General features: G+C 46.2%; 1 protein-coding gene across 1 annotated transcript in view; it reads left to right on the top strand.

The window, feature by feature from the left end:
• WTIP (WT1 interacting protein) overlaps positions 1-14,102 on the top strand; it is an 82,716-nt gene extending 68,614 nt beyond the window's left edge. The window contains exons 4-8 of the mRNA XM_054269527.1: positions 4,515-4,577; positions 6,971-7,101; positions 8,161-8,212; positions 9,899-9,967; positions 13,055-14,102. Of these exons, the coding sequence (XP_054125502.1) occupies positions 4,515-4,577; positions 6,971-7,101; positions 8,161-8,212; positions 9,899-9,967; positions 13,055-13,207 (468 nt within the window). The 3' untranslated portion in view covers positions 13,208-14,102. The remainder of the gene's footprint in view (positions 1-4,514; positions 4,578-6,970; positions 7,102-8,160; positions 8,213-9,898; positions 9,968-13,054) is intronic.
• Positions 14,103-14,812: the final 710 nt, after the last annotated feature.

The following is a 14,812-nucleotide window of genomic DNA, read 5'->3' as shown; positions in this document are numbered from 1 at the left end:
AACAACAACAAAACCCCATCTGCATGAAACCAAATTTGATATTTGCTCCCTGTCTCAATGTGATCCCATGAATTTCTTACATTGTTGTGTCTCATGTAGTGAGGGTCCCATGCAGAGAGCAAACAATGCAGCAGTGAGAGGACAGATGCTCTGCTAATGGGAAAGCAAGGAGCAGAGAGTCTGTGAGGGATTACAGGCAGCCTGGGGTGGGAATACATTATTAGCATAGCACCCAATTCAGAAATTAGTTTTCAGAATTAAATGCCTGAAGCATTTTGGCAAAACCTTCTTATCATCCCACTCAAAAGCTCTGAAAGTGTGAAAGAGAGGGATCTCAGGCCTGGGCTGGGCAGTGGGTGATGTGCAGTGCTGCAGCACTGAATTGGAGATTTTACAGCTTCATACCATCGCCAGGGCAGCAGCTGCCACACCCACTGCAATGTAACCGCTGGCTCTGCTTGCACAAACCTTCAGCAGGTTTTGGACATCCTCATCAAAGAGGCAAAAGGGCCTGAATGAGATTCCAGGCTCTGTTTCCAGGAGGAAGGTTTTGTTTTGCTGAGTGCAGAACAGCAGGGAAGAGCAGCAGCCCCTCCCTGGGCACAGTCAGATGGAGGGAGGAGCAGTGCCATGGCTTTTCAAAGGCCTGACACTGCCTAAGGTAGAGAGTTTGGTCCTGAAGCCTTTTTCAGGAGCACTGTTTTCTGAATGTTTTTCTTTTGGAAATCACGATGGGAACATCAAAATTTAAAAGACCCTGGTAGACAACCAAGGTTTGCTGCAGGACTGAGAGCAGGCAGGAGAAATTGTTTCTCATAGTACTTGGTGGGATTATCCTCCATGCATAATTGTTCATTGTAGGCTCCAAATTCATTATTAATTTCTTTTAGATATATTGCACATTAGACAGAAGAATTATAAATCCCAAGATTATCACAGGAGGATACTAACAGGCCTAAATATTCAGGACAGAAGGGGTCTTGTTTTCCTCTTACATTGAAACAAAGATTCTTGGACAGGATCAGAGTTTTTTTGGAGGTTTTTTTTTGTTTGTTTGTTTGTTTTTTTTGTGGGGGGGGGACTTGGACTGTTTGATAATCAAAATATATTGGACAGCAAACAAAAGAAAAGTTCAGCCAGCCAAGTCTTCTACTTTACTTTTACTCTGCTATTCTAACATTATTAACATATTCTCAATGTTTATTTAGCTTCCCAGAGTCTTATTTTATATAAGTATCGCTGAGGAGCTAAATTACAAAGTCTTCATTTGTGTCTATAAAATGAGATTTTATTATCCTGGTAGAGAAGACAAGGACAAGGTAAATAAGGAAGAAAACAGCTGAGACCAGACTTAAGAAATCAGGAGAAATAATATGCCAGCTCTTCAACTTGCACTTTGTTTCCTTTGCATCCTGGTGTACCCAGCATTGTACTGCTGAGTCACAGAAGGGACAGTAAAGGGTAACACTTCATTTTCAGCTTTGAATTTCAGAGCTGGTCTTTTATTAACAACTTCTCTCAGTGTTTTTATATGTGCTCAAGGAGTATCTGTAATGAATATTAGGGAGAATTCAAAATTACAGTTCCCATTTGTTGTGGACAGAGTGTCCATAGACCTCTGACTGCTCCCATCCAGGCTGACATTGGTGTATTTACATCACTTCCCTGCTCTGCCAACAAAATACTTTTTTTAAGAACCTGGCACAGAGAAAACCCATTTCTAGAGGAAGGCTAGAAGTGAGCCCCACATGCTTAGATCCTGAATGAAACTGTGCCTGTGAATGGCACAGGAACAAGAAGCAGAGCTGAGATTTGGCTGCTCCATGAGGGTCTTGCTGTCACCTCACTGCTTCACCTCAGCCTGCTTTTCATGCCTCCAGATTGGGAATGGGGGCTGTGCTCAAAAGCTCTTTTTACTGCTGTGACTCTGTCAGTAATGAGAAAGGCTCTGAGTCTGTATAGCAAACCCTCTCCTCTCTCAGTTCCCTGCTCACAAGCTCTGGGACCAGTGCTGCTCCCTCCAGCCCTGCTGGGAGCCCACCCCAGGAGGCTCCTGGTGTGCTGAGACAATAAAGAGGCTCTTCTGCCTTGGCTGCAGTCTGGAGCAAGTCACAGCTCCTCTCCCTTTGCACACACAGGACTGTGAGGGTTGGTAATAATCAAGCGCTTCAAAGACAGACGTTGACAATTTTAATTAGTAATTAAAGACTTTTAAATTCTGCTTCTAAAATTCAAAGCTTAGTACAGTAGCTTTATTTGAACACTCCAAGTTGGGATCAAAGTGCAAAGAAGCAGTTCACAGTCAGCTCCAGAAATGTTGAGAAAGTCATTTATTGCTTTTAGCAGCAGTGCCCCCAGTGTGCCATCCTGTAGAAACAGTGCTGCTGGGCTCTCAGGCTGTTACTCTTTTCCAGCCCAAATAGGTCTAAAATACAAGCAGACCTGGATCCAAACCCCTGATCTCACTGACCCAGACCTTCAGTCTGGCTGGGACTGACCCTGTGACCAGGAGAGAGGAGTGTAGTGCTAAAGGACAGCTCCCTGAGCATGGGAAATGTTTTGTCACTGCTGTTGCACTTGCTGCCATATTGCAAAGTCTTCTTAATGGGGTAATCCGGTTCTGGATGTGTTTGACTAATAACAATTCTCTTGTTAAAAACAAATCATGGTTTTAATTTAATAGGGTTACTTCTATAAAGAGTGATTTTGTGTCAGCAAAGCCTTTCTTTCTTACAAAAAATATAATTTATGACAATCTAGTTAGCAATAAATGCCATTAATCTGACCACCACGCCATTCTCTTCCTGGGGAATAATGTCCCCTCTTCATCAATAGCTGGGTGAATGCTCCTTTGCATTCCTTATCAAATGACAGCCAGATGGGACTGGTAAATTCATTCCAGCAGGATTTTAGCATTAGCTGGATTTGTGCTGCTGTTAATCCTCTGCTGTCTGTGTCACTAGGAGCTGCCCACCTGTTTCAGCGAGCCTGGGCTTCCCAGCCCTAGGAGCAGTCCAGCCAGGGGGCAGCCAGGAAACATCCCAAGCACTGAGACCTTTTTCCTGCATCAGTAAGGAAAACAAAAAAGCAAATAAAAGTAGTGTCAGCTAGGACTGCCACCTCTGTGTTTGTTCCTCAGCACCCTGATCTCTTCCAGGGAAGTTTCAAAGTTTCACAAGCCTGCACAAGCTGTGTTTCTTAGGGCACAGTGAGTTTTGGGTGTGACAGCTGCTATGTCATTTACTGACTTCTGGGCCCATCAAAGTGTCTGGGAGACCTTTTCCTACAGAATCACTTGGTTGCATAGCAACAATAATTTTGTCTCCAACCTATTGATCCAACATAACATGTAATCCCCTCACTCCAATAAAAAAGAAAACATATGGCAGCTCTAGGCAGGGAAGTGCAGGCTTTTGATGTGAGGGGACACTTAATCCCCACTAAACCAGGGGGGAATGGAGCAAGACACACTCTGCTGGGCTCAGAGGATGCATTAGGTGCCTGAGCCAATTAACCTGTGTTCTGGGAGAGGAGCCTGCTTTACATTCCTCCTCCCCTTCCTCATCTTTTATGTTGTGCAGCTGAAGCACATTTGAGGTGAGCTGTGCTGGAGGAGCATCACTGCAATGCCCCAGGTGGGTGGGCACAGGCAGGATGGTGCTCACACAGCCCTCAGCTGAGATGGGCTGCACAGGCTGAGGGGAAACTCCAGTTTCACATGGCTGCAGTCCCTCAGGAAGATGTCTCTTGTTTGTAGGCTGTCGCTTGGAGGTCACTCTGATGACCTGGATGGTTTTTCTGTGCCTCTAAACAGAGGGCTAAAAGCAGATCTTGGCTTTTGAAACAGGATCTGCTTTGGGGACAGGAGCACAAAGCTAAGGTTGGGACTGCTCAGGCACGGAGCACAGAGCTTTGGTGCCAGGCAGGCACAGCCTCTCTCCACAGCCATGCCCTGGCACTGCAGTGTGGGCTGGCACCATCGTTCTGAGGAACCTCCTGCTGCCCACACTGTGCAGTGAGCCCAAACCCCTGTGGGTGCTCTGCAGGATCCTTCCCTGCCTGCAAGGCTTGGGATCCACAGGGCAGCCAAATCCTTCTTGGGCCTGGGGTCATTTTTCTAGCTTGCAAATAACACTGAGTAAAATGAGGGTCCAAGTCTGAGGTGGCTGATTTGAGCAGGATTTGGGAGGTGAGTTCTCTGTTATTTAAAACAACCACCAGAAGAGTCAATTCAAGCTAATTTCTGCACAGCAAACACAAACTTTCCGTAAAGACTTTAGAAATAAAAAAATCAAACTTACAATAATACTGTTACATGGGGAATCTCAGTGGAAATATTGCAGTGAATCAGAAGGCCAGACTGGGCTCTGAACATGCTGCAAGAGCTGAGTGAAGGCTTCTGAGTCACTGTCTTCCAAACCTGTGTCACACATAGCACAGCCTTCACCTAAAATGTATTTCTATGGCTAGAGGAGTGGCTACTAATGATCCTTTCTTTTGTGTCATTTTAACAGTATTCAGGTTTTCAGCAAACAGCAGACAAGTGCTTTGTTTGTGGACACCTCATAATGGAAATGGTAAGAGACCTAAACTCCTAATGACAGGTAACTTGGGAGGTGCACTGTGAGACATCTGCTTTTCCCTGCCCAGGCTGGTATTGTGTCTTCACTGCTGTCAACATAGGTTTTGAAACTAAGGCAGTAAATAAAAATACCTTCATGCTCCATTACTACTATTAGAGGCAGAAAGTTGGGCTTCTTTGCTACCTAAGAACATGGAAGGCTATTACTCTGCCATTTGTGAGTCAAAATAAAATAGAATTTTAATAATAAAGGAGGAAGTACAGCAGAGCTTTGTATGAGAATATGGTGAAGGAACATGGTGGGTGTGCTCTGTAAGACAGTAGATAACCAGAGCTCTGTCATGTGGGTGGAATCTGGGATAGAGCAGAGGGGACATTATCAATAGTCCTGAGATTTGTCACCTGCTCTGTGACTTACTTTGTTTACCCTCTGTTGCTTGCTCCACGTCATTTAAAATGCATTATTGCCACTGGGATTTTTAGGGAGCCAGCAATCAGAGTTACTTTTGTAATAAAAATAAAATCAAAGAGCTTTGGGTTGGCCAGATCCTACTGGCATCCTTTCAGGGGGTGAAAGTAAGAAGAGTTATGTCTGCTCTTCCTAAGCAGAAATTCCCAAACCAAATGAAGTGGTTTGCACAACAAAGAAGGGCAGATCTTGCAGTGTATCTGTTTTCCTCTTGCTTTAAAGTGTGCATGAAGCTCCGTGTGCCTAAGAGGAGTAGCTGGTGTGCTGCACACACAGAGGTTCAGTCAGAGCTGGAACAGGGACTTCACTAATGAGGATTCTGGCTCACATTCTGGCACCACTGGTTGGACAAGGATATTGTTCGTTTTAGCCTAGGAGCAAATCTCTGGAGCTGTGTCATGCTGGGAGGGGGAGGGGAATCCTGACGTGCTTGCTTTGAGCTGGCCCTTAATTGCAAAATCCAGGCAAGAGTCCATAACATCTCACTGGTGGAACTCAGTAGCTGCAAGCTTGGCAGGTGCTTGTCTGCCTCTCTCCCATCAGCAAGTGTGCTCTGACAAAAGGAAACAGCTCTGGGAGCTCCGGGAATTCAGCTCTCCTGTTTGGGGAATTCCAGCGTGCTCCTGCCTGGGAGCGCAGCCCGGCCCTGCCGAGTGCTGGCCTGGGGCACAGCTGGGGCACAGCTGGGCCTCTGCAGGGCTCTGCAGGGCTGGTGAGGAGCTGCCCTGTGCTCAGGGCTGTGGCTGCACAGCTCTGCCAGGCTGGCACTGTACTGTGCTCCTGCAGCAGCACCAGCCCCAGCACAGGGACCCGCTGCCTCTGGCTCAGAGTGGCCTTCCCAGTCAAACAGAGTCTGATACCCCTGAATCACAGGGCTTCATCAAAAAGGGAAATAAAGGTTAAATTAAATTGGCCCTTTTTTTCTGCACTTCTTTCGTCTTGGTTTGATCTTTATTCATAGAATCACCTATGAGGCCATGGGAGCTTGGTCTGTGTAGATTTTTCACCTCGAACTTCCCAGCAGCTCCAAGCTGAGAACTGTGCTAGCAGCTGAAATTTTGAAATTACCTTCCAAAGATACTTCTTACACCCAAAATGTATGGAATTGGTTTTATAATCTGTTGAGAGCTGCCTGAAAGTCATAGCTGTGTCTCACTCTTCCCAGGGGCTTGTTCATGGGCTTGCAGTGTCCTCCTCAATGTCCCAGCGCCACAATGAGTGTCACATATGAGGACATCAGGAGTGGGGGATCTGTTCTGTAGTAGTGCAGCCAAGGTTGAATCAGACCTTTCCCTGAAACCTTTAAAATGCAGTAGGGAAGGTCAGCATGGAGAAAGCCTGGGCAGTGCATGTATCAGTATCCAAACACATGGATAATGGTGGAATTTTATCAGAATGGTGGATTTTATCAGAAACTGATGGGCCCCTATGACTGAGTGATAACCAGTCATATCTCTGGGAGATTAGGATCCTTAGTTAATAAAGAGGCACCTCTTTATTTGCTTGTTTTGCTATTTAACTTTTTGAGTAATGACCACTTTGGATTCTGTCTGTCACAGCCTGTCAAGTTTTGTAAGGTAACTCTGTATCCCAGTCCCTTGTATTTGGGATTTCCCCAGAGAAGGTCTGTGAAGCCATTTTTAATTTCCATTGGCAGTACTGGCCCTGCAGAGCTAAAGCTGATGGGCTTGGCCTGATTTGCAGCCCTTGCACTTCCTTGAGAGCATATTGAAACCCACTAAAATAAGCAAGCTGATTGTTTTAAAAGGCCCCTTGCTGACAGATCTGCAGAGTGGTAATTTCATCCTGAAGTGCTTTTCTCACTGTCATTATTAAGAATGAGAGAGACACAGCAGTTTATGGGGAGACAATATCTCATGTAATCATGTATCCACTTATTCTGTTGTTTGCCTCACAAGATCTTACAGGCCCTTGGCAAGTCCTACCATCCTGGCTGCTTCCGCTGTGTGGTGTGTAACGAGTGCTTGGATGGAGTCCCCTTCACTGTAGATGTGGAAAACAATATTTACTGTGTCAAAGACTACCACACGTGAGTACACAGATCCACTGCATGCTCAGCAAACCCACAGTAGTTAAATCATTGGTGTAGTTATAAGCCTTGTGATAAATAAAAAGGTCACTCCTGTTTGCTCAGATGTCCCTCACTGCTTCTTTCATGTGTTGCAATTGTAAAGTATTTTAAGGTTTGTTAAGCAGCACCTTCTGGGCCCAGTATGGCACACAGTGGCCAGGTGAGGCTGAAAATCAAATTGTGTCAGAGGATGGGCTTCTTGGGGCTGCTCCTCTGCTTCCTTCAGGACTGCCAACACTAATTCCACCAGGCACTTCTGCAAGTGTTGGTAGGTTCTGCTGGCTGTTTCAGGCTCTGGCAGAGCTTGGCTCAGTGTAAGTTTTGTTAACTGACACAGAGGACATGTAATAAACAGTAACTGCTAGAACAATCTCAGCCTTACCTGACAAAAGGCAGAGCTTTAAGAGATTGCTTTTGGACTCTTTCCAGATTCCACTCAAAGGCAATGGGATCCTGCACTTAGCTGCAGTTAGCCAATAACTCAGTTATGCAGCAGGAGTAAATCACCCTGAATTCAGCCCTGTTGGTGCCAATCTGAGTGTGTTACAAGGACACAGTGAGTGTTGGCCCAGTGATGAAATGCAGCTGAGGACCATAAGCCCATTTTGTATTTAGCTGGGAGATTCTGGCCACAATCAGCCCCTCTCCTGTTTAGGACACGTGGTTGTGTCTTTCTGATGTCAGAGTCCCTAAGTCAGGAGCTGCTTTGTAGTCAAGCATCAAGGCTCTGGAAGAATTGGAATGGTTTTATAAATAAAGGAAGGAAAGAAAAATGGCATATACAGGAAGAGGGGTGAATTCACTGTGCCTCAAGGTTGGGAAGACCTAAACAATAAAGTTGGGATAGATCAGCCTTTCCCAAATCTCCTTTTCATTGAATATCAAACAATTAGAGGAGTTTCAAATCCTGTGGATCTCCATTTTACTAAAAACAAGGCATGATTACAATGGCTCTCTTGCTTCTGCTTTTTCAAGATGCTTTAAATGTGATTGGAACTCTTTCTTCTTGCACCCTAGGGTTTTTGCACCAAAATGTGCTTCCTGTAACCAGCCAATCCTCCCAGCACAGGTAGGTGTTAACATGCACTGACTCCTGGGGAAAACAGCTGTGGGTATATGGGCACTTTCTAAAAACACACTAAAGGCTTCTCCTTCCTCTCCAGAATCTGTACCATGCTAGATACTAAATTAAACTCAGTTCAGCAGTAAAGTCATTCCCAAACATTCCCAGAGGTTATAATGGTCACACTACTCCTACAGCACAGTACTTCTTATCTTTAGGGTGCTTTCCAGGTCTTCATTAATCTGTTAGAAACCTCATTTAATTGAAAACACCGACTGGGCTCCAAGAACAACTCAGGGAGTAAAGCCCTTGAAAAGGCATCTGATGGTTGCTGGCCCTGTGAGAAGGCCACACAGGCTGCAGTCCTGAGGTGGCAGTGGAATGGAAGTTCTTAAAGGCGTTGAAAAGGCAACAACAAAAACAGAACCAGGTGAAAGATGCCTGCAAGCTCAGCCTGTGCTGACAGTGTTATGGACACAGTAGCCCAGAGTGGGGCTCCCTGGTGCTCTGGTGGGTGCAGGACCCTCTGAGCTGAGGTCAGTGACCAGCTCATTTGTAAGCAAGGGCCTCAGCATCTCCCTGCTTTTTCTCTGTCATGTTTACAGCACCAGAGCTTCCCTCCTGTGAGCTGCTGTGCCCCAGTGAAGCCTGATGCCAGAGCCTCTCACATGCCCACCTCCATCACTCTGCACATTACTCTCATTTGTCATTAGTATTTCTGTTAATTGGCCAAGCAACCAAACACCAAAAAACCCCATAAAGGCTGAACCAGAACTGCTGTTCTGATGGGTTGTGAGGAGAAAATCTCTGTGTAAATGTCACTGAATTTGGGTCTTAAGAAAGAATTCTTTTTTCTTTTCAATGAAGAAAGGAAAATAAATAAAAGGCAGTGATAGTGCTGACTCACCTGATGACTACAGGACACACTCCATGTTCTTTCCCTGGGAGATTTCCTGGGTTAGTTCAAGTCTGGCAGTGCAGGTGCTGACTTGCCCACAGCTTCTCTCAGACAGAGACCACATCATATCTGGTGCTCTAACCACACCTGGAACTGGAAACAGCACAAGGCAACCAATTAATGAGCTCTGTCCTCAGAGTGGATCAGGAAAAGAGCCTGTGAGGTTACAGAAGGGTATGGGCTGCTCTGCAGGCCTGGGGCTCAGCTAGGATTGCACAACTCTGCTGAGGTTTGGCCTGTGCAGGTAATTACCTGCCAGACTGGTATGTCAGTCCCTGTGGGGACACACAGTGACATGTGCACGTGCAAAAGGGCTGTGCAGCAGATGGATGGAGAGGAACACAAGTCCTGGAAATCAGAGCAGGATGTATAGAAGGGAAAGTTACCCAATGAGCAGGTTTTTTACCCAATGATTGGTGATTTGTTCAGATCCTGGGTGCCCTTGGACAATTACTTGATTTCAAGACTGATTTGTTTCTTGAGGATGAGGCTTTGGCTACACTTCCCAAATGAGCTGTGCAGCTCAGATGTGTCAGACACCTGCACAGCTGAGGAGTGCCCAGGGCCAAGACCTACAGTGGTCATAGAGCTCTGCTGTGTGGGGCAGAGGGGATTCCCCCAGGGACACAGCTCCCCAGATGAGCTGGGCACTGTGTGGAGACTGAAAAACACTTCTGAGACACCACTGGCACTGTGTCCTGAGACACCACTGTCACCTTCTCTGTGCTCCCCAGGGCTCTGAGGAGACCATCCGGGTGGTGTCCATGGACAAGGACTATCACGTGGAGTGCTACCACTGTGAGGTGAGTGCGGGGCCCGGCCTGCCCGGCCTGCACGGCCTGCTCTGGGGGGGGACCTGCTGTGCTCTGCCCTGGGGACCTGCTCTGCCTTGGGGACCTGCTCTGCCCTGGGGAACCTGTTCTGCCTTGGGGACCTGCTCTGCTCTGCCCTGAGGGTACCTGCTCAGCCCTGGGGACCTGCTCTGTCCTGAGGGGGGACCTGCTCTGCCCTGGGGACCTGCTCTGTCCTGAGGGACCTGCTCTGCCCTGGGGACCTGCTCTGCCTTTGGGGACCTGCTCTGCCCTGGGGACCTGCTCTGTCCTGAGGGACCTGCTCTGCCTTTGGGGACCTGCTCTGCCCTGAGGGACCTGCTCTGCCCTGGGGACCTGCTCTGTCCTGAGGGACCTGCTCTGCCTTTGGGGACCTGCTCTGCCCTGAGGGACCTGCTCTGCCCTGGGGACCTGCTCTGCCCTGAGGGACCTGCTCTGCCCTGGGGACCTGCTCTGCCCCTGGGCTGCCCTCCCTGGCTCTTGCCCCCCTGGGCAGGCAGGGCTCTGCCCCACAGCTCCTGAGGAAGACAAATGGGTGGATGCTGCCTGGGCTGGAAGGGGTGCTGCCATCACCAGTACCAAATTAGTTTTGGAGGGTTTTTCCCCCATATATGAGCTTCAAGGCTGGGCTTGATTGGTTGGGTTGTATTTTCTCAATACTTCTGCATGGGGAGTGAGCAAAGAGTAGGTGCCAGTTGTCTTTTTCCTCATCTCTAGGTACAGTCTGTAGGGCTCTGATCTGAGGAGATTTGAATTTACATTGGCTGTGCAGGGAAGGATTCTCACTGGAAGGCCTTTCTAGAGGATCTGCTTTCTCCATGCTGAATAAACATTGATTCTTTACTAGGAAATGGACCAGGACACCACTGACTTTCTGTCACTTTTTTGGGAGTAGTTTCTTATTGTGCAGAACATTTAAACATTCATTGCCACAGATCAAGTTGTGGAATTAGTGCTCTTGTGTGGAATTAGTGCTCTTGCTTCAGAGAGGAGACCTGAGTTCATCCTTATCCCACAGCCAGGAACATGAGAAGGGAAACAAACTCACTAAGCTGGGATCAGCCAAAAACTTCCTTTTTGCTGTAGGTTTGGCACTCTGACACAGCACACAAATATCCACACAAATCTTCCCTGTTAGCACCAGGGGCAGAAATACAGCAGTGCTGCCTTCAGGCACTGTTGCATGAAGGTTTTACAAAGAATCTTCTGACTGAGAAAGAAAATAATAAAATTCAGGGCATCTTGAAATGTTATTTACCTAAATGTAAGGAAGGCCCCATCCACTCAGCTATCTCCTTCCAACAGACACCTGATCCTCCATCCATTTCTATTAATTTTTCAAGAGCAATTGGCACAGGAAATCACAGTATTTTGGAGAGCTGAACTTCCCTCCTCCTTCCCCCAGCTATTGCTTTGTGCAGGCTTCACCTAAGATGACAGGTCCCTCCCCTGCTCTCAGGCTATTGACTTCATCCTGCAATGTCCCACTGGGGGTTTATTTTCCCTTCTGTTTCATTATTCATTTCCCCATTCTCCTCCCCATTTGAGGCAAATCAAGCTGCCTCCACATCTGCCCAGAAAGGCAGAGTGCATTAATCTACAGCAATCAGGAGTTAGCAGTGGGTTAGTGCCTGATGCTCTCAAATGAGGCTCTCTGCACACTGCTGTCCCCAGATGCTGCTGGAAAAGTGAGTGCAGGATTTTGAGGCACACAAGGTAGGGATGTGAAGATTTCAGCAAGGCTCCATGACTCAGGCAGCCACCCCTCAGCTGGTGCCACACAGTCAGTGGTCAGGTTGGAAACTTGCAGCTTTTCTGTGTCATTTCTTTCACATGCAACCACTTGGCTTCTGTGGAGGGGTTCAAGCCCTTTTGCAGATCACTGGAGCCCCATTCTGAAACTGGGACCCACTGACAGGGCAGGCTTTCTCCTTGCAGAAAGGGAATTCAGTTTTGGAGAGGGAAGAAGATACAAACACTTTGTGTATCTGTAGGGCATCTGAAATTGGTAAATTCTAATTTTTAATCTTGTATAAATTGCTATAAAATCATTATATAATATGTAGCAACATATTATATAATGTAGAAAATTACCTTGGCAGATACTTAGATTAAGACCTCTCTAAACTAACACTCCAGTTTTAAAGCTTACTTTAAAACCCATTTTCAGTCTTATTTCAGTATTCAGTAAAATTTGAGGATTTAAACTTGAGCTGTGAAAGCTGAAAAATTATACACTGTGTTCAGTTAAAAAAGCTTTGCATTTGTTTTCAGTGCTAAAACCACCTATACACCCAGTTTGTTCTGTTTGGCTTTTTATTTCTTTCTACTAAGTGCACAGATAAATACCCAGAGTCTCTGGTTTCTCAGAGCTGATCACAGTAATCATTTCTAAGTATTTAACACACTTGTAACATTAAACCTGAGTACCAAACTTCAATGATTTCCAAATGGCCTCAGAATTACAGTGATGGAAATCAGGGTGGTCTCTGGACAGAGGCAGCAGGATCACTGTTAGCTACTTCTGTGTTTATCTCTGTCTCTGTCTGTAGTTTTGTGTCAGTCCCAGAGGTACCTGCATTTCCACTAAAGATGGACCACTGGCCTTGAAGTCTTTAAGTTCTTTTCATTCCAAATTAGAGAAAGCGTAGACCTGCTCCAGCAGTAAGCTGTGTCACCTCTCCCCCTTTTGCCCTCCCCTCTCATTCTCTGCCTATGCTCCCCCCATCTGCCTTGCTGCAGAATCAGCTCCCCCTCTGTTCAAACCTACTCCAGGTTGTGTTTGGCAGGGTCAGCCCCTGGGCTGCTTTTAGGCTTTTGGTTTGCATCACCGTTTATTGGATGGACAAGAGAGCAGGATGGAACAGTGGTGAACAAAAGGCTGGGCACAGCCTGTGCTGTTGGATCCCAGTGATGTCAATGGTCAGGGTGCAGATGCCAGGAGCTGTGGGGGCTGCTGGCCTTGGGGCAGGGGGAGCTCTGGGGCTGTGACAGGGCAGCAGGGCTGGGAGGGGCCTGCCTGAGCCACTCACTGATCTGGGATGTCTCTCTTCCTTCCAGGACTGTGGCTTGCAGCTCAATGATGAGGAAGGCCATCGTTGTTACCCCCTGGAGGGCCACTTGCTCTGCCACAGCTGTCACATCAGGCGCCTTAATATCAAACTGCCATCACATCCACCTCCGAGCTACCCCATGCATGTCACAGAACTCTGAGAGACATTTCCAGCATCAAAGAGCCGTTGGAAAGAAGACAAAAATCTAAAGATTACTTTCATGTTCCTTTAAAGATGAGGTTCCAGTAATAACCATCTAAACCAGCTATTTATTTTTTGAATCAGAGGTGAGGGGTCCTTTTCTGATCTTGTACATATGCATTCTTTTATCTAAACATTTTCACTGAGACACCGTCTACTTGAACAAATAATTCACCACTAAACTGTAACTGTAAATGGCAGCACTTCTAAAAACAGTGGTACAAAGGGCTGTTCTGCACTCCCTGCTCTCTTCCTTCAGTGGAGATTACACCCAAGTAAGGAGTGTAGAATTACTTTCCAAAAGTTAGCACCTTATCATATTGCAGCAAGCATGATAAGATAAATGCTAGCATTTTAGCTAGTTCTGTTGAATTCTGGTCTTAGAGAATACATAGATTCCAGAAGTAGGGAATAGGCAGCAAGCAGGTGTTTTAGCCAGGGCAGTTTTCAGCAAGATTAAAGCAAGGTGTTCTGTGAAGTGTCAGGCCAGCTCTCCATCCTACAGGGTCCCACAGTCATCCAAAGATTAATTATTTGGCTTGTTCAAGAAATGTGGCAAGCCTCTGATGAAAAACCCACAGTACAGAGGATGGTATCCAAAAAGTGGCACATGCAGGGTCAGCAGTTGCAGCCCTCTGTAATTGCTGGCGGTGTAGCCATGGCTTCAAAATGCATTCCCATCAACTGGACCATTTGGCACTTACTAAAGAATTCATCTTTCAAACCTGTTTTTTGTTCAGTAGGGTTCTGTGCAAAGGTACACTTGTCTTTATACTGCTTGTTTTATCCACGACTTCATTTGTTACCAACTGCTTCATGATTGTATGTTGAGACATTATTAAAGAGAGGCACAGTGGTTTTCAGCTTTGTGTTCTTTTCAAGATTACTTTCAAACTGATTATGGTGATTGTCTTCATTGGAAAGCAAAGTGCAGTATGGCAGGAGTAGTAATTTAGAGAGTCAGACCATGAAACATCAGTGTTTACAACAAGTGTTAGCTGTACATAGACTGTACACACTTTCATGTTTTGCATAAGCTTTTGCAGTACCCTCAGGCCTCTGGGGAGAAATATGTCTTCCATATAGGAAGCTAGATGAATCTTTTTTAATGGTTTGTTTTTACCATGTGCTGATGTTTTACATGCTAATCACACATCTGTATGTCAAAGAAATCCCTTGCATTCTCACGAGAATTGACCCAGCCTTCCTGAAGCTGCAAATTACCATTGCTGTCTTTAACTGTATTCAAAGTTACAATAAAATAAAATTCTTCAGCCCCAGAGGAAGTAGAAATACCAGAGTGGATTCTTGGCATGTGTAAATTGGGCCATTTCCATGCCAGTTCCAGCACTGGAGAACCGCCGGAGCCGTTCGGAAATGATGCCGTGTTCAATCCAGCATGCAGGCTGATGGAATTACTTATTTGGCAACACCACTGCAGTTCAGTTTCTTATGCTCCATTGACTTTTTGAAAGCCATTTGTGGTGCTCTTGAAAAGCACAAAGAGCATCCAATGGCCACTAATTCCTAAGTGGAATAATTAACTCCCTTAACAGAACTTTTT

The sequence above is a fragment of the Melozone crissalis genome, unplaced genomic scaffold (genome assembly GCF_028551555.1).
Source record: "Melozone crissalis strain CALT ecotype California unplaced genomic scaffold, PUWL_Pcris_2 ptg000007l_1, whole genome shotgun sequence".
Taxonomy (NCBI): domain Eukaryota; kingdom Metazoa; phylum Chordata; class Aves; order Passeriformes; family Passerellidae; genus Melozone; species Melozone crissalis.
Note: the sequence above shows the minus strand (reverse complement) of the source record. Positions and strands in the feature narration are given on the sequence as shown.